The 25,686-nt window shown below is 42.8% G+C and overlaps 2 protein-coding genes across 6 annotated transcripts in view; both read left to right on the top strand.

Moving 5' to 3' along the window:
- The window catches only part of LOC140578670 (zona pellucida sperm-binding protein 3-like), a 92,033-nt gene that overhangs the window by 23,628 nt on the left and 42,719 nt on the right, over positions 1-25,686 (top strand). The gene's annotated exons all lie outside the window — the stretch shown is intronic.
- Positions 888-3,340, top strand: LOC140578688 (zona pellucida sperm-binding protein 3-like). Its single transcript, XM_072700481.1, has 8 exons — positions 888-1,880; positions 1,949-2,067; positions 2,149-2,252; positions 2,329-2,506; positions 2,575-2,692; positions 2,768-2,859; positions 2,928-3,001; positions 3,078-3,340. The coding sequence occupies exons 1-8, from the start codon at positions 903-905 to the stop codon at positions 3,170-3,172; spliced, it is 1,758 nt and encodes a 585-aa protein (XP_072556582.1). The 5' UTR covers positions 888-902; the 3' UTR covers positions 3,173-3,340.

Raw genomic sequence — 25,686 nt, 5'->3', positions numbered from 1 at the left:
TTGCTTGCCTGTCAGCAACCGGAGCAGTCTGGTTTTATGCCGAAGAAATCTACCATCGGCCGCATCCTGGCACTGAGGGTTCTCGTAAAGTGCAATAATTTTAATGGTTCTTTGCAGCCTTTGTCAATTTTCGTAAAGTGTTTTACTCAGTTGATCAAGTTGCCCTGTGGGACGTCCTGAGACTGAGATCTCCAAAGCTGCTGGACATCATGGCCAGCCTGTACACGAAGTGTCTGTGGTGGGTTTCCTCCAGAGTCTCTTGTTGACTTACATGGAGAAGATCATGAAGAATCGGCGACGATAAATTTTTGAAATTTGAGCATATTTGTCATTGTGATCTGAGCAACAATCCAGAACTTTTACCAGAATGTCAGCCATGTGATGCACGTTGATAGTGGTTTCATGTATTTTCCTCATAAGTGAGTTTTATTTTCAATTGCAGTTTGCAACATCTGCATGAATGCCTGTGTAATGACTGCATCATGACAGTTTTTTGACCTTTAAGTGAGATGCACTTTGTAATTTATAAGATTAATACAAATGGCAATGTAATGTCACTACTGAAATAATGGATTTGGGGAGATAGGTATTTTGCATGACGATAGGTCCCACATGTTAGCCACATGCTGTTGTGTCGGGAAGTCAGAATGATTTAAGGCAAAAACCACCACTAAAATGTCTCTGTATGTGTGCTCTGGGGAATTACAGCATGAGAGCAACAAACTGATGACTGCAGTTAGAAAAGTAACTGTTGGTAGAGCGATGAGTTTCAATCGTTAGAGCCCAAGCAGTGTTTGATTAACACTGCATGGTGAGGATTACATACTGACAAATCAGAACAGGCCTGGGGGTGCAGATGATGTCAGCATGATATAAAACAGTCTCCTAGCTGCACAGTCAGTATGGTGTGCTTTGCTACCAGCTTCAGGACAATGGCAGTGCATGGGGGTGTGTTAGTGCTGCTTCTTTTATTAGGTTGCAGCTGTGAAGCTCAACAGAAGTTCGGGTTTCCGGCGAAGACTGCCCAGCTACTAACTGGCTATCTGGCTAAGCAAGGGGCTCCACAGTCAGCAGGCTTCCAGAGCGGACTAGGGGCTCCGCAGGCGGCCGGCTTCCAGAGCGGGCTCGGGGCTCCCCAGGCGGCCGGCTTCCAGAGCGGGCTCGGGGCTCCGCAGTCGGCGGGCTTCCAGAGCGGACTAGGGGCTCCGCAGTCGGCGGGCTTCCAGAGCGGACTTGGGGCTCCGCAGTCGGCCGGCTTCCAGAGCGGACTAGGGGCTCCGCAGGTGGCGGGCTTCCAGAGCGGGCTCGGGGCTCCGCAGGTGGCGGGCTTCCAGAGCGGGCTCGGGGCTCCGCAGGTGGCGGGCTTCCAGAGCGGACTAGGGGCTCCGCAGGTGGCGGGCTTCCAGAGCGGGCTCGGGGCTCCGCAGGTGGCGGGCTTCCAGAGCGGACTAGGGGCTCCGCAGGTGGCGGGCTTCCAGAGCGGGCTCGGGGCTCCGCAGGTGGCGGGCTTCCAGAGCGGGCTCGGGGCTCCGCAGGTGGCGGGCTTCCAGAGCGGGCTCGGGGCTCCGCAGGTGGCGGGCTTCCAGAGCGGACTAGGGGCTCCGCAGGTGGCGGGCTTCCAGAGTGGACTGTTCCTGACCAAGCAAGTTGCTCCTGCTCTGGTTAAATCTGTGACTGGAATACAAGTGAACCCTGATGGTGTGAGTGTTGTATGTGGGGAGGATTCTGTTGTGGTGCTTGTGCAGCCAATCCTCCTTGGTAATGGTCAGCCAATCAATGCATCAGACATCACCTTTGGTGGCTGTGCACCCATTGGGCAGGATGCTTCTGGCACAGTGAGGTTTCAATCTGTGCTGCAGGCCTGTGGAAGTACACTGACGGTATGAGGGCTTCCTTCTGATGGTTGCATCTTTGCTATACTAGTGTTAATCATGTTGCCCTTTTACAGATGACTGCTGATGCCCTGGTCTACAGCTTTGTATTGATCTACACACCCAGGGGTATTAATGGCCTCCCCATTGTGAGGACCAATGGTGCTATGGTTGGCATTGAGTGCCACTATTTGAGGTGAGGATGCCCCATGTGCTTTGGTGCTCCCTAGCCATAGGAGCAATTCATTCTAGTGACTGAATGATCCTTGCTCCTTAGGAAACAGAACGTGAGCAGCAATGCCCTGGTGCCAACCTGGATCCCCTACTATGCCACAATGGCAGCTGAAGCACAACTGGATTTCTCATTGAGGCTGATGGACGGTAGGCAGGGGATTCATGCAGCATATCTGGCTTTGCTCTGTGGGCTTGTCCTCAAGTGCATGTGCCCTCTGTACAGATGCATGGCAGAATGAGAGGGCCTCCAATGTGTACTTCCTGGGAAATGTCCTGAACATTGAAGCCTCTGTCCTTGTGGGCAACAGTCAGCCCCTGCGTGTCTTTGTGGACAGCTGTGTGGCCACCTTGGTCCCTGATGTGTCCTCTGTCCCTAGCTATGCCTTTGTGCAGGACTCTGGGTGAGTAACATTGTATGGTTGTGTATGAGGCCACTTGGGCAATGCTGCTTGACATGGCTGGCCTTCAGGTGCCTGATTGATGCCAAGGTGACAGGATCCCGCTCCCAGTTCCTGCCCAGAAAGCAGGATGACAAGCTGCAGCTTCAGCTGGATGCTTTCAGGTTCTCTCAAGATGGCAGGAGCTCAGTGAGTACAGGCACTCGTGCAGGATTTCCATGCTTAAATGAACTGGCAGCTAGCATGCTTTTGTTGTCCCCCTAGATGTTCATTACTTGCAGCCTGAGAGCAACAGTGGCTTCTGTGCCTGTGGATTCCCAACACAAGGCTTGTTCCTTCTCTCTTGCTGCTAACAGGTCAGTGGCTGCAGCATTATGATGCTGGATGAGTTGAGCTGCTAAACAATTGCTATTCCCCATTGCAGGTGGATGTCTGTGGATGGGAATGACCAGGTGTGTGGCTGCTGTGACACCAGCTGTGGACCTGCAGGTGTAGCAGGTATGCTTGGCTCTGCCCAGAAGATGCTCTGGTGGCTTGTGTTGGTGTGACTGAGGCACCCTTCTTGCCCCTGCAGGTGCTCAAGGCACAGGTGTTCTGGGTCCCATTGCTATCCAACAGGGTCCTCCCATGGGTAGTCAGCCTGGACAGCTGTATATGCTGAAGGGATAGGTACCTACTGCCCTAATGTGCCAAGCTGTGCATGGTACCAGAATGGAAGGAGCCACCTAACTTGCCTGGCATATTCTGCGCTGCTTGTTATGTTTCCCCCTAATGTGGCTGCTGTGCTGGAACCTAAAGGTGCATCTTGTGACTGAATAAAGCACTAGTAGTACTCGATCCAGTTGTCGTATTTTGGCTGCTATGTTGTGTAGATATTCTCAATCATCACACTGCTTACTGCCTATGGGTTGTGATGGGGAATATTTCCCTGGGTGACTCTGGAGAGCCCTACACTTGGGATGGGAAACGGGGATGAGAAAGGGAAGGTACTTGCTATATGGGACTCAGGACCTGGTACTGATCAGGCGGTGTGGATGGTCTGAGAATCAGTGACTCAATGTAAATGCTGCTTTCCCTAGTACCCTCTTGGACTGGATGTTAAAACCTCAGCCCACTTTCAACATGGGGTTAATGTTGACTAGTTTAGATTCCCTTCATGCTGAAGGCTGTGAAGCTTCATTGGTATATTGGATGCCTAAATGTGTCTTCCGGAGTACTTCATCTTGGGTTGGCCAGTCCATTTAACTTGGAGCACCTGCCCGACAAGATCTGCATAGCATGCATAGGACTTTTGATTAAAAGGTTCATTCAAATTTCAGGGTCAGCATATTAGTATTGATGCGTCAGTGTCCTTCGGCCCCCTAACCTCCAACTGCTCCAGTGGTGCATGCTGGTTTTGCTTCTGAAAGCAGGCTCCTATTGCAGGTCAAGCCAAGTACTGATGGCTGCCTGCTATGTGGATGGCATGGGTTGGGTGTCAACATCCTAAGTTCTTGCTTATGGAGGTGGGCTAACAGTAATAGGGGTTTGAGGCCTAAGACTGTCAACAGCTGCATATCTACATGGGCATGATGTGGCTTACTAACCTAAATGTAAGCATCTGCAGGTATATTCATTTCATTTTAAATGTATAAATATCCCAAGCACATTCAACCAAAGTGGTCATGTAGAGGTTTAAGCCATGAATGATATAATGCTCTGGTGTATTTCCTAAGGAAAGGGAAGATTAGGGTTACTGTTGGAGGCATAGATCGTTAAGGATCATAAGGATAAGTAGGTAAAGAACAACCTGAGGGTAATGAGCCATGTGTTTGGACCTGTGACACATCCATCAAATTATCTTTAATGAAAGATCTAATTGACTGCCAGTATTTTACAGAGCAAACACTTTATTGGACTCATCAGTTATCTATTTTAGAACTGAGAAAACAAAGTGGGCTTAAAAATATATGTGAACATAGTGAATGAGCAGATTTAATTATACACTGAATTGCTGGTTATTTCTATAATGTTTTATTAGGGAAAATGCTGACTGGAGGACTTGATCACAGATCAAGAAAATAACTAATTCTTATAAACATAATGCTTTACATTTACTTTCATAATGCATTTATAATACATTCATAGAACACTCATAAGCAGCATGTACAGGGGTTGGACAATGAAACTGGGCAAAATAGAGCTTGAGGTTTCATGCCTACATATGCACAGGGCCAATCTTCATTAATTGTACATTCCATCAGTAAGAGCAGAATGTCAAAGTTGAATTAACAGAGCAATGGCACAGCTGTATGTAAAATATTAATTCGCGCAACATTATGGGATATGGAAGTTCAACAGAAGACTAATTCTTGGTGTTTGTCTGGCTGGCGCATCTGTGATCAGGACAGCAAGTTTTGTGGTGTATCAAGAAGCAGGGTACCCAGGGTAATATTGGCATGCCACCATGAAGGATGGACCACATCCAACAGGAGTAACTGTGGACGCAAGAGGAAGCTGTCTGAAATGGATGTCTGGGCACTAACCCCGACTGTATCCAAAAAACAAAACAGTTCCCCAACTCGCTCTAGAATTAAATGCACACTCGACTCCTGTTTCCACCAAAACTTTTTGTGGAGAGATGCATGGGGTCAATATTCATGATTCATGAAAACTATAGCCAAGCCTTTGGTCACTCGTGCCAATGCTAAAAGTCACTTTCAATGGTGCCAGCAGTGCATATTGTGGCGTCGGGTGGACCGAGGCATCACAGGTTCAGAGAGAGACACGAACAGTCACTAGCCGGGGAGAACACGCTCTTTATTGGCGGCCCTTAAAAGGACTACATCAGGCACCCAACGAGCACCGAACCAAATACACACAGGAAACACAGGGCTGTCAGACGCCGAACTACAAGACACATACACGGTGGGAGATTTACGTAAGCTAATTACACACGAGGATCGGACCAGGTACCTACAAGACACGTGCAAACACTGGGACAAGCACCACGCTGGTGCTACAATATCTTGGGCTGTGGACAATGTGTAATATGTATTGTTCCCTGAATCCACCTTCACTGGAGACTTACGGTGTGGTGATGCCCCAAAGTGGATTACTGTACCACCTGGACTGTTGTGTACCCAGCATGCAGCATGCGGTGGATCAGTGATGGTTTGGGCTGTAATATCACAGCATGCTCTAGGCCCACTATTTGTTCTAAATGGGGGCACCACTGCAAAGGACTACCGAACCATTCTGGAGGACCATGTTCACTCAATGGTTCAAGCATTGTACCCTGAAGGTGGTGCTGTGTAACACAAGACTGGTGACAGAGTGCTGTGATGAACATTAAAGTGAAGCTGAACATCTGCCATGCCCTCACAGTCACTAGATCTGAATATTCAGCAACTGTGAGGTGTTTTGAAGGAGTGAGTCAGGAACTGTTTCCCAGCACGTAACAGCATTTAAACAACAAATTGGAATAGCAGAAGTCTATGTGTTCAAAGCCCCAAAGGAAACGGACCGACTTCCTCCTGGGAATATCCTACTAATGGGATAAGAAGGTATAAAAATGTATGGTTCCCTTTGCTGTGGGCCTCAGGGAAAAAAAGTAAACACAGATATAAGGTTCAATAATGGCTTATTCTCCTTATATTGTATTCTTTCTCCTTTATAGTCAAAATGGAAAAGAACTCTTTCTGACACGTCATTTACTAGGCAGTGTGCTTCAAATGTGTTTAAAAATGCCATTTGCCAGCAGAAGGATGTGATGTTTTTTCCTTCACTAGGACTGGTGCTAACCTGGAGTTTGTCAGGAACTACACACAACTCTGATTATGGATACTCTTTAAAATCAACTGATTTTTGCTAAATTGTTTATATTGAAACCCAGAGACATGCATGTAGTTGAAAATTAATAATGCTGCTCAGGTGCCTAATGAGGGACGTAAATAATGGACGGCTTGGTCCTGTCGCCTAACCCTCGTTTCTCCTGCTCTCACTTTTCCAGGACCTGGTCATGGAAGGAGGACCTGGAGCATCTCCCAGCCAGCACGGGGCACACGGCTGGGGGCACTCTGCATTGGATGCCCATCCATCAGTAGGTACTGGAGCTAGGCGATATGGCAAAAAAATTTATCGTACAATTTTTTTTTCCCCCAGTCAACCTCGATAATTATAACGACATACTTCAAGTCATTATTTCGTTGCTTCAAGGCTCAATTTTTGCTTAAAACCCTCTTAGAATTCCCCTCTAACCGATTCAGAACCTGAAAAAAGAAAATTGAACGGACTGCAAAATGAAATCTAATTTAAATAATTAAATATATAAATAAAACAAAAAGCATATGAACCAAATAGGACACAAAAATTTGTTGTTGGGCATAGCACTAGAAAACAGACAGTACATTTTGTTGCTGAAATTTATGATAGACTGCCTGGCAGCTGGTTCTGGGGAACGAGTTTTACATTGCTGGTAGAGTTGTCACATATCCTGTAATGAAAAGTAAAACGTTGTGTCCTGTTTTTAGCCATTGTTCTAGGTGATTTGTCTCGTATTTCATGATTTGCCCCCCAGCCCAGCTGACTATCATCAAAGGCAGTGTGTAGCTTAATGGGCTAAGTGTGTGTGTCTGTGATCGGAACGTCGCTGGTTCAAGGTTGGCCTGGGCACATCTGTGGCTCCTTAAGCAAGGCCCTTAACCCACAGTTCTCTGAGTGCTACTCGGTGTGGCTGCTCGTCATGGCCAGTTTGCTCTCACCTACAAAGAGCAAGTTTGGGGATGTGTAAAGAGAATTTCCCCATGGGGATCAGTAAAGTACCCATTATTATCACGAACTGGGGCATGGGTGGTAATTACTGGTATTTGTGACTGTAGGAACTTGTGTTATGGATGTTCTACTGGAGATACATCAAGTGGAAAAACAATATTTCACTGTATTTCCACATTTAATTGGCACAAGTTTTCGGCAGATTATAAAGTTCTCCGCACCTGATCTGATGTGTCTCTGACTTTAAATTGCCAAAATATACCACACCATCAAAGTCTTGTTACTTTGTTTATCCATAATATCTCCTTTTTTAAACAGATGTTGTGGCTGCTGATCTGTCCTTTCTTCACCAACATTTGACATTTCCTCTGAGGAAGGCAATCGGTCATCCATTATTAAAACCTACCACATGATTGGATGGAATCACTTTCATTTCTGTGATCTGAAAACCAATGTGTGCTATCAAGCAATGTTCCTTATCAATAATTTATCAACATGTCTTATTTTCTTATCATTTAGATTTTATATGATGATGGGTTTATATAAATTTTTATGTCACCCAGCCCGACTGGGCGCACACATAAACATACGCTACAGGCAATGTTGAAATGCTCGTTTGCAAAATTGCATGTCATGCAGACAGAAACATTGAGTGCCCAGCGGAAACCCACACAACAAAAAGATAACATACGACGAGTGTGATTCACACCCCTCACGTTGGAGGCCGGAGACAATAGTGCTACTTACTGAGCCACCCAAAATCAAAACGTACCCCTTTCTCCATATACGAGCCGTCAGCTGTCAACATCTGAGAAAAAAAAAATGAATGACAATATAATATATGATATAATAAATCATAATTTAGTGCATCCATCTTTATAGTATAGAATTCTTCCTTTAAGGTTTCATATAAGAGTAAATTGAATCCCTCTTAAATTAAAATCATCCATCTTCTAGTGCAGGGCTGTTGAAATAATGGTCCATGCCGAGCCCTGCTAATTTCCCAGCCTTCCTTTACCAGTGAGTCAGGTGTGAAGTCTCTGTGGCTGATCATTAAACTTACTACCTGGGAGAACTGAAAACATGGCCTGGATTTGGAAATGAGGCCCAAATTGGAAGAGCCTTCAAATCCCCGTTAGACCTACCGGGGAGTTCACAGCCTATCATAGCCTATCAAGTTTAGAGATGCCAACTCATGTCTTTGCACTTCAGGAGGAAATCAGACTAACCCATGCAACACAAGGAGAACATGAACGCTCCACATGGCCACAGCAGAGGTGGGATTTAAACCTCTTTAAGGTAATTATACTCAGGGCAACTTTTTGAGCAATGTTGCTGGGCAACTGCCAACCAAGTGAGACAGTGGGCAACTTATCTGGATCTGGATGACTTCCAAAGGTTGCCCACTGCCGATTAAAGTGTTTAAAATAGAAATTTGTTGCCTAGTATCAATGGGAAAGTGCCAGAGCAACATTGGTCAGCAATATTTCTCAAATAATTGCCCTGTGTATCATTAACTTAACCCTGGAGGATTGAGGCAATAGTGGTACTGCATGTGCCAACATGCCACCCTTGATCTCACACCACTTTTGCTAAAACGTCAAATTAGTCTTTATTAAAAACATTTTGTACTTTTGCTTAAACCAGCCATATCAGACTTAAACTGACCTAGACATAATAAAAAAGCACATTACTTAATGACATTAAAGACACCAGGAGAACACATTTTTGACTTAGTGAACCAGTTAAAACTACTTTCATTCTCAACATTATATAAATCAATGAAAGAAAGAAAAAACAGATTCCTCCTGGGCAAGTTTCTTTGAGGTGTTTTGTGATGTTCACTATTTCAGTCCTGATAGCTATGAATACTGAATGAAAAACCCAAATGTGCTTTGGATCACAGACCAACATAACTGTGCAGTGTTGAATTAACATATCAAAGCATTATTTGGCAGATGTGTTACAGTGTTTACATATCAAGCAATAAGAAAATTTTGCATTCGTCACAAGGGGTTGTAAATATGATGAAAATAGCCCTATTACCTGTCAACTTGGGAGGTGTCCAGAAATCCAGGTCTATTCTGCATAATTCCCCAGGCCCAGGACAAAATTACTCAGACCGGGCCCCCATGGCATACCACTCCACACATCAAGCCCCCCCCTGAGTTGGTGGGTCATTAGGGATCGCACCCACAATAGCACTAGCCAGCCAACCTTCTGGAATAACCTGATTTGTTGGCTTTACGTGCCATTCAAGTAGCTTCAGCATCATCTACCCAGACTATGCTGGGTTTGCTGAATTCCTAGTTTCATATTAGCAAACTGTGTTGAGGAATATAGGGGTAGCGTGTGGCTCAGTGGGCTAAGCCTGTGTACCTGTAATCACAAGGCCAGTGGTTCAAACCCAGCCTCAGCACATCTGTGGCTCCTTGAGCAAGGCCCTTAACCCTCAGCTCCCTGGGCTCCCCAACAGGTGGCCACTCTTCACAGATGACTTACTCTACAAAGAGCAAGTTGAGGGAGGCATAAAGACAATTTCAATAATGTATTAATTATAATTATTATCTGAGTATTGCTGGTTGCTGTATTTCAGCATGGCTCCTAAAATTGACCTAGTTTCAGAGCTTCCACACTTTTTGAATGCTACTCAGGGGCAGATTAATGTATTGACTGTCTAAAACTATAGCCTAAGGCCTTAACGAACATCAGGACCCTGTCATGCCTCAGGAATAAAGGAATGGTTATTTAAATCGGCAAAACCTGAGTGTCTATGCTGATTACTCAAATCTATTTAAAAGTCAATAAACTAGGAAATACATATATGAAAGTGTATTGAATAAATTAAGCGAAATGTATGTACACAGTAAGCCTATGGCACTTTTCCACTGGTGGACAGAAACCAAGCCATTCCCAAGCCATACCGCGAAGAGTGTCCAGTAACGGCACCACAGTTACGGTTCCAGCTCGCTCCGGTTTTCCATTGCAGATGGGTCAGCACGGTAAAGGCGTTGCCGGGATTGAAGATTGACAGTGACGTAAAATCAAAGAGACGCTTATTCATCGTTTACACGGCGTACATCATGATTTATTATATTAGTATCAAATGCTAGCAGAATTTGCTTTCACATGTGTAAATTTGAATTAGAAATCCATCCAGTTGTTCCATAGTACTTTTTTAAGAAGGAGGTTGGAAATTTTCAAGTTCCGAGTTATTGCAAATGCATCAATACATCGTAATGTGCAATACAATATTAACAAGTTCTATACAGAATGCACCCTTTTGTCCTTCAGACTACTCATGCATATCAGTGCAGAACACTGATATCTACCTGCGTTTTGATCAATCAGATGGCGGTGACGCAACTAGCTCAGTTTGGTCACGCTTCAGCCTTGCTAGTAAGCAGGGCCATGTTAGCACAGGTACGACTCGGGTAATTTACAATGGAAAAACATCAGTTCACGGTACGGCTCAGGTACAACTCGGTTCTTGGTGCCAGTGCAAAAGCGCCACTAAATGTCAAAATATTAGCATTAGGTACCAAATAAACTCAGAAATCCAATGGATTATAGAGAAAAGTATGAAATCATTTTTAAAAATATGACTTGGGGTCCTGCTTGTACACTGACAGTCCCTTTCAAGCCTTTCTAACCACAGTTTGGATGAGGCAACTCAGAGCTAGTATGAAATATATCTATTTTTATTCAGGACTCACCATGCTTTCTCGGCCCTCTGCTGAACAAGCAAAACAAGCAGGATGTCTTGGGCTCCTGGGACACGAGAAGACGTCCTGCGTGTGCAGATGACAGCTCTATGTCAGCTTGTGGCCGGCCACCGAAGAAAAGATGACGAATGAGCCACATCTAATCACTGCCAGGCACTTTGATGCCTGAAGCAAGGAATTACGTATAACACTAAGCTAAGATAGGGAACCTGAGCTGACTTTAGGGTTTAATGTGTCAGGGGAGGGGCAATTGTGCATTTACCCAGATTAATGTGGTCTTTCCTCACAATATAATGTAACTAAATTGCCTTTAGATTGCTTTATTTAATTTGGTTAACATTGACAAGATGCACCCTACTTAATGCAATGAGATGAAGCCTACTAGGCGACAAGGTGAATTTTGCATATGATGATTTATTAACATGAAATATATAAATGTAAATTATGATAATCTCAAAAAGTAGGGTAAAAGAGGAGAAGAAATCAGATAAGCAGGCAAAACTTCACTATCATTTCTGCTTTATACCATCCTGATGATAGTAATTAACACCTCAGGAGACCCGCATCCATTTTATCTTAGCTTTCCACATTTGTCCAGTTTAAAATAATTTGTCAGACTTTCAATAGCATTCAAAGGCCCAGGATCATTTACTGACCAAAAAGGACTTTGACCAGTTATTTTGAGGTGAAGACATGAGACTGCAGCAGGTCTGCTGCATACGGTTTTGCATACGTGATAAATCAGCTCTCTGAGTTTTCCTTTTTCCTTCAAAAATGGTACAATGTAGGATATTATTTCATCAAAAATGGAAGTATCATCAGAATTATTTCAACTTCATTACTGCACATTGTACAGGATGCAATACCACAATGTGTACACACTACCAATTACAGTTTTACTGGGCTTTATCAATATCATATAGCATCATCAGTGTAACAGCTCAACTATTAATTGTGTTTCATGTCCCATATGTGGTTTATTACGTCTATTATGGTGTAATTTCTATGGGGAAAATGCTAATGCTAACTATGACAACCTTAACCCCCACCCAGCCCAAACCATAACCATAAGTAACCAAGCAAAATACAAGGGTTTTTGCATTTTTAGTTTTTTCATTGCAGTCACAGATTTTTATTAAATTGAGTTTTCCCTTATGGGGACCAGAAAACTGGTCCCCATAAGGGAAAAAAATGCGTATTCATCACGTTGTGGGGACATTGTCTCCCCATAAGGTAAGGTATACCCACTCACACATACATGCACACACACTCACACATACACGCACATACACACACACACACACACACACTTTATTCTGCAGTGTGTATTTACCTACCTGACCCCCTATGGACCGATTGGTGGCCATTTGCTCGGCAAAGTGATGGACACTCTTTCATATGGTTTCTTGTAAATAAGCATTTGAGATTTTTGTAAATATATATTTGTATTTAAAAAAAGACACATTCACTACTTTAATTCTACTTGTATTTTGGACAAAATAGAAAAGGTATGTTTTTTTTTCCAATGTAAACTCTCCTTGAGAATAATATCTGAGTTTAATAGTATCTGAGATTGCACCTACATGAAACCTGACAGGTAATGGGATAGCTTGACTTCCTTCTACAATAGCCTAGATATCCTATATGGCCTAAAGCATGTCGTATTAATTAGAGGAACTGACTAATTAAGCCACACCCACTGCTGACACAGGTTTATAATTAAGCACACATGCATGTGATCTCCTGCAGCAAACATCTGCAGAATGGCTGATTGTACAGAAGAGGGTAGTGACTCTCCCCTTGGCACCATCACTGGATGCCACCTTTCCAACAAGTCAGTTCATTACATTTCTGCCTTGCTAGAGCTGTCCTGGGCAACTGAACGTGAAGTGAATGTGAAGGTCAGAACATCGATCAAGTTAATCTGTGAAGTGGTAGGTCACACGGACTCACATAAAGTGACCTGATAACCCACCATCAGTACCCAACATGAATGGCAGCAGATTCCACCAGCAATGTTCCAACATGTAACGGAATGCCCTCACAGCGGAGTATAAGCTATTATAAGTAATAAAGGGTGGGCCAACTTTATATCAATACTCTTGGTCGTGGAAAATAATGTTGGACAAGCTGTTCTCCAAATACTTTTGGCTATGTAGTCTACCTCCAGTTTAGTCGTGTACGTCCAGATGTTTCACCTCTGCTTTATCTTGATCCAAGCTTGGTGTTATTGGTTTAAACTCCCTTCAATTTTGCTTGCTTTCAGTCAAAGGCCTTTAGATTCCAAGACAAGGCTATTCAATTGCATGTACATAAACAATGGAAATAGGTTTTAGGAGATATTTGTATTAGAAAGATCTACCAGACAGCTAATAAAGAGCTAACATCTTCATGTTAAAGCTTAGCCTCTTAATTTCCTTTATCGGCTTACACAGGCGCACCTACCTGTGTGTGTGTGTGTGTGTGTGTGTGTGGGGGGGGGGGGGGGGGCACAGGTACCAGAGGCATGTTTATGTTTATGTTGCTTGTGTAATCTCAATGTCGTCTCTACTCCCTAAGCTTTTAATCAATTGTTATCAGTCCATCGGTCTCATCCCAGGACATTACAGAAAATAGCATCAGCTCAGCCTGGCCTTGTCAGCCATTCAACCAGAACCATTTCCTGAGCCCTTGACAGGGAAAGCCTTTCATTTACTGGGAGGTGTTGACAAAGGTTAATGACTAAGTGATGGTTGCTTGAGTTGCCTGGGGCCGTAGGGATGCATAGTGCAGCATAATGGTCACATTGCACTGTTTATGAGAATACAGACCAGATACAAAATTTTGTCAACTGTCTTATTATTGCCAATATGTCCATTAACGCTTAAATGAGGCATTGAGGTATTGCATTATTCCCTTGCGTGGGACTTTAACTAAAACCATTCCTCCATAAAAACTGTGAGACCCCCATCTGATTATAAGTGTAAGTGTTTCATTGGGTACCATGGGCAGCAGTGCCGCTAGGGATTTTGGGCCCCATGAAAGCACATTATATTGGGCTTGCAACCGAGACCAGTCTAAATTTTTTAGGGTCTTTGGCACTCAGAGGTCTTGGAATCATCCTGACCCCCCGCTGACCTCAGCCAGCTTCAGAAATAGTATCAGAAACAATGTTTCCTATGTAAGCATGTATATCCTTACAGCGGTGAAGAGCAGAGATACCATAAAACCCCACTAGTTAATGATCAATGGAGATAATCGATGAGGTTTCAAAGCTTGAGTCCTGACTCCAGCCTCGCTGTCCTTCCCATGTGCCTGACCTGATTGCCTGCATCAGTATTAAGTGTCATGGGCTAAATCTGAGCAAATTCTGTTTATATATGATTGCATTTGTATTTGGCTTAATGCTCAGTAGAGCTTCTATTAAAGCACACATTTGAAAACCAGTCTAATGATAATTCACTTTTTATAAATCAAATATTTTTCCACAACTACGTACATTATCTGTTTTTATTCTCAGTATGAGCATTCATAATTGCCGTTCTGTCGAGGCTCTGGCTCAGTAATTATGTCTCTGTAGAACGTAACATCCAAGAATACACCCAAAAAAAATGCTGTGAAGTGGCGCTGGGAAGATGACAGCTTTCTTGGCTAATTTGGTTTATCTGAAGACTGCTGTTAAAGGCCAGATCCCAGTTATGTTTGCGGTAATAACAGAGCGAGGACTGGTGGCAATCTTCACAAGACTATTGTAATTCAGGAAAATGCTAAAACAAAAAATATACACTTTTATGGCTGGTTTTGCTGAAAGAAAATTGAACAAAAGATGAACAATTTAATACTATTTATTCATGTTCAGACTGTACTGGGGGATACTCCTGTTGACACCAGTGGGGATTATCACACATGGGTTTTAGGACAAATTAATTGTTTTGTATTTCTCACCAGTAAGTCTAGTGGTACCAATTTTAGTAATCTAGTGAAGAAATGAAAATTACTGATGTTTTCCAAAATACCAATTATAAGACTGGTATATAATGAAAGACATCTACTTACAATTTCCACTACGTAAGGGCTTACAGATGGAAACATGAGTCACCCAAACTCACATGCTTTTATGTCTCTGTATGATAACCCGATGGCTTAGTTCCGATCCCAGGAGAAAACAAAGACTAAAATACTGGAAAATTATACAAGTGAACCACTAAGTTTGCATTTCCATTTCATTACTTATTTAGTCTCGTAGCAGATGATTTAATTAAAATTTGCACACAGAACAGTCTATTCATATTTTATCAGCTATTTTTTAAGGTTAATGGGATGTGCGCCTGTAACCTCCAAGCCCAACTGATGCAGGGTCCCTTACTGGAAACCAGTACGTTTCTCTATGTTTCACCTTTTCACAGGAGTAAATAGAACTCTGTGGTCACACTGGAGCGGAGGATTTATATGCAGATGTGAAACAAATCATTAGACAAGGCGCATCAATCCAATAATCCAAAACCAGATCTGCAAGATGTTTTCATGCATATTATGAAAGTGCACCATGTCATCTTACACAGAATCCATTGTTTTATATAAGGCGCCTTGAAATGTTACTCAGTGCTCAATGTGTACTACAGCCACGGGCATAAATTACGGGTGGGATGTGGGGGGGTGTCATAATCAGGATCGGCCAATACAACCCCTCCAAATAATTATATGAATGGGTGGGGGCCTCAAATCCCCCAAAGTTACACCCTTGACTACAAAGTCTCCAGTCATGTTACCACCTTGGTCTGGTTGTAAATTATTCTAGTCAATTCAATAAATTTTTGTATAGTGCATTTTCACAACATTACATTGTCTCAAAGCGCTTTACATTATCCTTGCCCAGCGTCCCCAGAGTGTAAGCCAGAGGTGACAGTGGCAAAGAAAAACTCCCATCCTTCTTGGGCTGGCAGAGGATGTCCAAAATAACAAAGTCCCCATGTATAAAGTAGGCTTGTGGATAGTCCAGGTATAAATGTGGAAGGTCTAGTGGAGCTATGGAAGCTGATGTCTGGGCAGGCAGATGGGGGTGCTGCTTCCGACGGCGGGATGGGGGGGGGGGGTCCGTCCGGCAGCAAGCAGGAGAGCACAGGCAGTCAGTATGGGGGGGGGGGCGGGCATGAAAGCGGCCATCAGAGCCACCAGTTCCTGCATTCAATAATGCTCACACGTTGCTTTTTGAAATTCTTTTTAAAATAAAACATGTATGAAAATAAATAAATAAAGCAGTCTGTCTGTTTTCTTTGCCCCCAGCATGAATTATTCAAAAGATATTGGAAAAACCAAAACTATGACTTTGCCTGTTTGAGTTCAGGCTGAAACTGGGTCATGCTATGCTAGTTTTTTTGCTTGCCGCTATATGCCGGTCAGTCTTGTTAGCAAGGGGAAGCCATCTGTGTTACATCTGCTAGAACAAAACAATGACGGGACGATGGTACAGCAAGTGCATCTGCTGCAACAATGTATACTGTATTTTCTGAATAGCCTGTTCGTTATAAAGCTTATTGTGAATTCTCTGTGGACTTGTTGTTTTCATTGTTACAAACAGCCAGGTGAGAATGCATGAAATGTAAAAAGAAAAAAAAAATTGTTACAAAACAAAAGACCTTGACATGTCTCAGAAATCCTGACACTGGATATGGCTGTCTGTAAATCACATCATGTCTGAAGACGAAAAATAGTCAATAGCTAAAATCTGAGAAAGTTCAACTCTGAGGGCACATGTCAAATAACACTTTTCGAAGGACATCGGTAAATTTACCGGAGTAAAAGAATTATATAAAGCAGCCCATTTTTTGATAACAGTCGATCAGGGTTGCGTGATATACACATAATTCACAGCACAACATCAGTCAACCTGGTATTATCTGCTCTATCTTCCCAACTCCTCATTCAAAGATTTTAAGATATCGAGAGGTGAAAAAACAAGATTGTGCAGTTCTAGGACCAGAGGTGAGAAGACCTATTGGAACATCTTCAGCTGCTCCTGCCGTCTTTATGGCGTGTCTTAAGCATGAAGGCAGAGTGGCACTTGTCCGGGATGCAGAGGCCATGTGTCATAACAGTGCAGCACGCATGCGGCTTGCTCTAACGCATTAACCATATTCAGAGTGCAGAGTCCCCCCCCCGCAGGTGCACTCAGCGGCACCGTGTGAGCGCAGATGCTGCGCGGCGACATGCTAATTGATCTGACATGCATGAGTCTGTCATGTGACGGGAAAATTCTGTACCGCGTTTTTGCTTGTCTGACCTTGAATGGCTTGAATGTGTGTGCGTCCAGAATCTGCATCTCATACTCATCCTTCAGTAGGCTTGGATTAGCTTACTTGACTGTTACTTTGTTCAAATCTGGATATTGCGGTCTGTTTAAATTACCTGGTTAGTGCATTCATTCAAAGAAAGACATTTGGATTTTCCAACATGGTGCCATTTCTTCGGTTTGGATTTAAACTTTACCTGGTAATTTCATTTCCAGCCTCAGTGTCTCCATTGTTAGTCTGGAGCTTCCAACATTCCCTAGTAAGGGAATCACAGTGTAAATGGCAGAGGAAGGTCCATCCATCGGTCAGAGTCGAATGGCCCAGACACTGTAGCTTGGACTTCAGCCCCAGTGTATGGCTGATATTCCATACAGAACAGACCCCAAGATTCAGCTCTTTCACTACCCCTCTCACTACTTCCACTTCCTTGGTGGGGCTCATGGCTGCACTGTGTTTATTGGGGAGTCACGTATGTGTTGGAATTTACTCTGTGTGTGTGTGTGTGTGTGTGTGGTTACGTGTTTGTTAAATGAGTATGTAAATTAGGCCATTCCCATGTCTCCAGAAGCTTTCCAGGAGAATATTTAAAGATATATAACACTAAACATAACAGGGCTAATTACCAGGGCGGTAATTAATTCCAGTGTGCAGGATGTTTAATGTGATATTTAACCTTAACAAGCTATTCATAAAAAGCTTCAGCAGTTGTTGAATATAGAGGCGGGGCCTGGATAAAACCAGTCACGTACCCTACACCAGTGTTTTGTGTGTCCTTTTTTTAAAAAAAACCAAACTATTTCTTGACACTATTTTCTACCAATATAATGCATTTTTTTCCATTCATTAAAAAAATAAAACCCATAACTTTAGAAAATATCCAGCATTCACTGCTTGGGGGTAGTCGATGTGGAATCCTAGATGTGGATGAAAATACCACAAAACCCCAGGATGTCACTGCGAAAATGAGGCACCAAAGGTTGCACAGCGAGAGAGAGAGAGAGAGATGTTGATGAGGAAAAACCTACATGTTTATGTGCTTCTGCCAATAGTGCAATTACTTATTGGTAAAGAAATGATTAGCAAACATGTCTTGAAACACAAGCCGACTGCTATTTCTTTTGTTTGATTAAACAGCAGAATGATTTGGTGGGAATGCAGAATATGCTAAGGCATGCTAGCTGTTTTATGGTTAGAAACAGACTCTGCTCTTTTCCTCAGACAGCCCCATGTTTGTTACGGGGGCTGCTCTCCCGTCTCCAATGACAGCGACGGCCCGCGTGTGACGAAATGTCAGTCTTTGCCTGAAGCGGCTTCAGTTATGAGTGTGTGAGAGATGCAGCAAAGGATCACTGGTGTGACAGATATCAAAAGGTGAATCATGCAGGGCTATTTTTGTTTTTCCCAAAATACAGTAAGTTAATGTGAGGTATCTCCGTGACGCTGTTCTGGATTGGAAGGTGGATGGAAAAAGTTTAGCAACTTGGGGAATCTGAACAGGATTAACCAAATATTATGTTTGTTGCTGGAAGCCTTGCTCCCCGTGAAGGAAAGTCAAAGCCTCAATGAAGAGTTTATGCCGGGTTTGAAGATGCCTTCAGGCGCATTCAGGATGCACAGCCAGCCTTTGGTTCTGGACCTCGGACTTCCAGGTACCGTGAAAGTCACTAGGCTACAAGGGCTGGACCGTGTGAAATTACTTATGCATGAGAAATATGTTTGCCTTGAGTCTACATTCAATACGACGAACCGCAACTATGGCCCTTGTTCATGTCACTGAGTGGAATCTGGAAACAAGGGACACTGGGAAAAATCTGTGGTGTTAAGAATGGTGTTCAGAAGTGCCCCATATATGATCATTTGCAGTTTGCCTCGAAATGAAGAGATTGAGGTTACAACGTAGCGGAATGCCCATACGATAAAAGAGAAGAATATGAAAACAATGAGCATTGTTGTTGCTGGTGTACACTCACATTTGTCAGCAAGGGAACAGTAATTATGCTGTGTAAGCATTTGTACAGTACCTGTAGCCCAAATGTTAAAATTTATATCTAATGAGAGGTCTTGTTGTACCTAAGAGTGCTTATCCCAGATTGTTCCAGGATCCTACTGATTTTGCCAGGTGGGAACTTCCCTCATATTAATAACATCGCTATAAAAAGCACATTGAATTTTGCATTGTGTGCCTGAATGTGATTTGCTCAGATAAAAACATGGTAATCACCTATTCCATCGCATCATCAGGAACACCATTAAACTGCTATCCACGCCTGATTCTTCTAACAGGTGTTCCTAAGACGAAGTAGCCAGGTTTCAGTGCCTTGAAAAGTCGAGGCCATAGTATAGTAGAGGAACTGATTTTAACACTCTAACAAGTGTTGACTTCAGAGAACAAATGTGAAACAGAACTGTCACCGACAGAACCATAGATTGTTAGATGCTGACCGTAGACTCAAAGATTGATTGAGGTGCCCTGAACCTTACAGTACTGAAGGGATTGGGTCAATCACTAATTGTAAATGCAGAGAGCTCTATCGGTGCTTTCTTACAGTACAGGAATTGCACAGACATGAAATATATTATTGATCTTATTGTTCAACCTGCTGTCAGAAGCAGTGCCTGCCTGCCCTCTCCATTGAGACTCAAATTAAAAAATTTGGACTGTGCAAATTCGGATTTTGTGATCTTGTTCATTTGACTTCCTCTGATGGCCCCTGGAGGATGGGCTCCCCCTTTGAGTCTGGCTCCTCCCAAGGCTTCTTTCATCTAGGGCGGTTTTCCTTGCCACTGTCGCCTCTTGCTTGCTTGCTGGGGGCTTTGTGCAGGGATAATGCAAAGCGCTTAGAGACAATGAATGAAAATACTCTAGACAAATAGAATAGAATTGAATCGAATCTTGTGCATTTCTGTAGTCCCTCGTATTGATAAGTCTGCTTTCTGTGCATTGGGAGGGTCCGGCAGTGTTTTACCCCTTATCAGTTACTGGTTCCATAAATGTAACAGCAGGCATTTCAGGAAAATAATCAACGGTCAGACTGGCTGCCAAGGTCTGTCATTCCTGAAAAGACGTTTACGTGTGGATACATTTACTGTACGTGTTTTCATGGAAATATTTTTGAGCAAGAATGAATAAATTAACAAAATAATTAAGCTACTACTACTGATCCCTTTATAGTAGGTAACTCACATAGCTGAGTATTCATTCTTTGCCCAAGTGGTCCTACAGTATCAGTCAGGAAGGCGCCATTCAAAAGTTATGGCTGTTGCTTAGTGACCTACATCAGACCCTCCGGAATGCAGCACAAGCTCTGCATTTACGAGAATCAGTGAAGAATGAGTGGCCCATTAATGAGAACGATGAATGGCTTTGACATTGGACGATGGTATCTAGATGATCTCCATTCACTAACTGCTCTCAACAGAAGTTTATGTTTAAGTCATATCTTTCTGTTTATGACTGCAAAAAGAAAGCAAATTATTTCTTCTTTGATTTTGACTTCATCAGTGTCAGATATATGAGTCATTATGTATACAGTATATGATTTTGTACATGTACAAAAAGTAATTGCATTTGATTTGACTTCCTCATTCTGCACCTGAAACGAATGGTTTTAAAGTATGAATATGTATGAATACCAAACTGACAATGGTGCTGTGAAAGAATTCAGAAACTTTTATACTTGTTTGATATCTACACTGATGATGAAATATAAGTTTGTCTTGGGGACACATGGTTTCTCACAATTTACTAGGACCCAAAAAAGGCTGGCTCACTGATGACTGTGAAGTGCCAGACATCAGGGACAACTTTGAATTTATTGAAGTAGCTGAGCAAATTTTTATGGATCCATGTTCCAACTATTATCTAGTATAGGTTCATAAATGCAGATTTTTCCATTTAGTGTTTATCTTTTTATATACCAGGATGTTTTCAGGGGCAATTCAGATCAATGTCACTGCCCAAGGTTTCAGTCATGGTCTTCCTCTTAAAGCGTTTCCTGGCTATTTTTAGGGCTCAGTCCTCATCCTTATACCCAACACCAGTGTTTCTCAACCCAGTTCTCAGGGACCCCTAGACAGTCTACGTTTTAGCTCCCTCCCAGCTCTCTGCAGGACAGTTTTCCGGGAGCCAGGAGGGAGCAGATAAGTGGACTGTCTGGGGGTCCCCGAAGACTGGGATGGCAAACGGTGGCAGCAGTTTAAGCAGGGATGCCCAGACCTCCCTCTCACCAGCCATCTCCTCCAACTTCACCGGGGGGGATACCAAGGCAATCCCAGACCAGTCAAAAGACATAATCTCTCCAGCGTATCCTGGGTCTGCCCTGGGTCCTCCTTTGGGTTGGACATGCCTGAAATACCTCCCCAGGGAGCCGCCCAGGAGGCATCCTAGATAGATGCCCGATCCATCTCAACTGGCTCCTTACGATGCAGAGGACCAGAGGCTCTACTTTAAGCCCCTCCCAAATATCTGAGCTCCTCACCCTATCTCTAAGGCTGAGCCCAGCCACCCTGCAGAGGAAGCTCATTTCGGACGCTTGTATCTGCGATCTCATTCTTTTGATCACTCCCCTGAGCTTTGCCTTCTGGCTCAGCTCCCTCTTCACCATATCAAAACGGTACAGCGTCCGCATTACTGCCGACACCGCACCAGTCCATCTCTCAATCTCCTGCTCCCCTTTTCCCTCACTATTGAACAAGACCCCAAGATACTTGAGATGCTCCTCCCCTTGAGGCAGTAACTCATCCCCCACCAGGAGAGGGCAGTCCACCCATTTCCGGTCGAGAACCATGGCCTCAGACTTGGAGGTGCTGATCCTCCTCCCGGCTGCCTCACACTCATCCGCAAACCGCCCCAGTGCCTGCTGCAGGTCAAAGCCTGATGATGCCAACAGGACCACATCATCTGCAAAAAGCAAAGGCACGATCCTGAGGCTCCCAAACCAGACCCCTTCCGCCCTGGTCTAAGACCGGTCTGACTTACTGCTGGCAATGCAAACTCTTGCCCCATTTGTAGAGGAATCCGATGGGCCGCAACAACGCACCCCGTATCCCATGCTTCTGGAACACCCCCCCACAGGATCCCCGAAGGACACGGTCATATGCCTTTTCCAAGTCCACAAAACACATATAGACTGGTTAGGCAAACTCCCATGAACCCTCCAGTAATCTTGTGAAGAGATGGTCCAGTGTACCACGACCCGGATGGAATCCGCATTGTTCCTTCTGGATCTGAGGTTCGACCAAAGGGCGAACTCTCTTCTCCAGTACTCCGGCATAGACCTTCCCAGGGAGGCTGAAGAGTGTGATCCCCCTAAAGATGGAACACATTCTCCTGTCCCCTTTCTTAAGTATTGGGACCTCCACCCCCGTCTGCCAATCCTAAGGCACTGTCCCCAACGTCCACGCAATGTTGAAGAAGCGTTTCAGCCAAGACAGCCCAACAACATCAAGAGCTTTCTTGAACTCACGGAAATATTAATAATATATTTCTTTGAAAAGGCATTTTTGTTGCCATGGAAACAATGAGTTTTTAAAAAATTATTTTCTACTGTTTTTCTGGAAAATTATTAGATTAAACAATGAGAGATTAAAAATATCTGTTTAGGTACATTTATAAAAAAAAAGAAAAAGAATTAGTGGACATCTGTTATATGTATTATTTGGTGGCAAAATTCATTGTTTTTTGTTTTTCTCTCATAGGAATAAAATTATCTATAAAAGTATAAAATGTGTTATGTTACTGTCCTTAAACACCATATTAATATTTTAGGAAGATGTATCGTTTACCCTAAGTACTAAAGGAAAGGGGTAGTGTTCACTGTTAAAAGGATCATAAAGGACACCGACTGCATGTATGTATCTATATACGATCCTTATTTATGGTTTTACACTTTATTCACCTACTCAAGGTGATAACAAATATTGCGGCATTGTGTGATAAATTAGCATCTCTTGGCTTTATTTGTTGTCTCAATCAATAGCTTTTAAATGCAACAGGTCATTGATTGGGTGGCTCTCACCCGGGCTTGCCAAATAACGATTTGAGAGTGAGTCTAAGTGAGACAGATCCCAAATCTACAGAACCCAATGACAGAGTCGAGTCAAAGACAGCCATCATACAGATGAGCTTCACTTGTGATCAGCACATGCACCACTAGCTTCTTAAGATAACCACCTCTTCCGTTTTTTTTACCATTAGCCTGTCTTGCCTCTGGGAAAATGACGACCAGTAAAGACTTCATTCAGGAAGGCGTTTAGATGCCTACAGCTACTTCACATATTTTAGCTCTTAGCTGCCATAATGGGCCAGGTGGGAAGGAGGACGAGCAGCTCAGGGACATGAAGACAAAAGCTCTCGGGCCGTATTTTATATAACAGGGAAGGAACAAAACATAAAGTAACCAAAACAAAACGACAGCTGAAATCCAATAACCACAAAATGGCTTAGCGACAACTATCGAATACAACACCTCTCCAAATAATATTAACCCGGTTGAAAAATGTTATAACAGGAATCACGGGAGGTAGAGGATACATACGCATCTGGAGCCTTTATCTTCAAAGCTCACTTTGCATTTCAACATTATTCTCTGAAGACACATTGGATCAGCACCATTTCCGCAGTGTTTTCATGAAAATGAATGACAGCTTGGTCAAGTTCTGTCTTATAGAGTTATGTCTATATAGAAAAAGGTTTTGATATAGTTTTATATTTTTTTAATGTGTTCCACCTGAAAATAATTACATGGAGCAGAGGTTTTCATTTAAGTATGACTTTAATTTTTAAAGTATTTCTACTTAACTTACTTGTTTCTTTTGAATGTATACAATGTACAACTTCATTATTTTAATTAATTTAATTATTGTGTTACAATTTAGAGCACGCATAATTCAGTAACTAAATGACTGAATAATCCTCATTAAACTGAACGTGCAATTGGTACAATTATTTGACGCAAATCAACCAAATGAAACTAACACTTATAGACCTATATTTACGCTGAAACAATTCTGAGACATTCTTCTAATACTTACATATAATAAAAAACCCCATGATGGCTTACTTGTATACTCATGCCACTTGTATGGTTCCCGTACAGAAGCTACGGGACTCTATTTGTACGGTTCTTTCACAAAGACAGCAATCCGTTTGGGGGAACAATAATTATGTCATCAGATGAATGAGCTCCCATGTATTGAAGGGGAAATTCCCACAGCAGAGACAAGCATAATGAGCCAGTTAAAACATCCTTGCCGCAAGGGTTGAAAATATCTCTGGCTTTTAGAGTTTTAAACAGACTGTTGTATAGGACCTAAACATGCCTCTGTGTGACCATAACGAGGCCTGGAGGTATTAGAGCATCACATCCCACGTGGAATATTTATGTGCAAGTACTGGTGTTGGAGACAGGAGATGCCTGGAGGCGAAGTGGTGAATTCGCAGCTCTGTGAGATTGATCCCTCAGAGAAATGCCCCTACTGTACACCCCTATACTTACGACAAACCCTCTAGTCCAGTGTGAATATAAAAACTAAGCAGATTTAAAGCCTTTCCATGTGTACAAGACCTCAAAGGGTATGGAGTAAAAAAGACACAAGTCCCTAAGACTGTCTGCTTGGAGGTTAATGTTCAGCAAATTTCAAAGCTGTTTTTTTTTTTTTTTTTTGAGACCTAGGAGACATCTGCTTTTTAAGGAATATGTGAACGTCTGGGCCCCACTTAAAGTAGTCATCATAATGCGTTAGTGATACCTTCATAATGCATTCATAAAGTATTATAAACACAGCTATAGCTGTTTAACTATTTATAAAAAGGCACACTACAGCCATGTTTATTATGCATTTGTGAATGCTCTATGAAGCTTTCATTGGTAATACACTATAGATGCCATAATGCCCTTATAATAGTATAAGCCCTTATAATGCATTATGAAGGTATTTAAAACTAACCATGGATGCATTATAGATGGAAGCATTAATTTTCTTTTTAATTGAATTTGCTCAATTGCTCATATGAAACTCTTGAACATTTCTCTTAATTTTTAAATCAAGAATTCAATCAAACCTTTTTAACAAAATGTTGAGCATGCTGTGTGTAAATTAATGCATAAAAATCTACACAAATGATGCATAAAATCAGTCAAAACCTGATTAATTAGTTTTCAGGTTAAAAGAAACAGACCTTCAATTAATTATTTGTTTTTGTGTCATTTATTGAGAGTCAGGCACAGTAGTGCCACCATTTGATTCCCAGCACAAAACAATGCCGCATTTCTTGGTTTTTCAGGTGATTTTCCCCTTTGTTTGATTTTGGCCTTGCTACTAATTTCTAATATTGGCTCACTAGTGTGTTCAAGTAATCAAGAATTATTATGATAATGACTATCACTAAGGGCTGAGGGTACCCTTCCTGACACGGAGTTTATATATTTGGCCTTTG

The sequence above is a fragment of the Paramormyrops kingsleyae genome, chromosome 16, assembly GCF_048594095.1.
Source record: "Paramormyrops kingsleyae isolate MSU_618 chromosome 16, PKINGS_0.4, whole genome shotgun sequence".
Classification (NCBI taxonomy): domain Eukaryota; kingdom Metazoa; phylum Chordata; class Actinopteri; order Osteoglossiformes; family Mormyridae; genus Paramormyrops; species Paramormyrops kingsleyae.
Note: the sequence above shows the minus strand (reverse complement) of the source record. Positions and strands in the feature narration are given on the sequence as shown.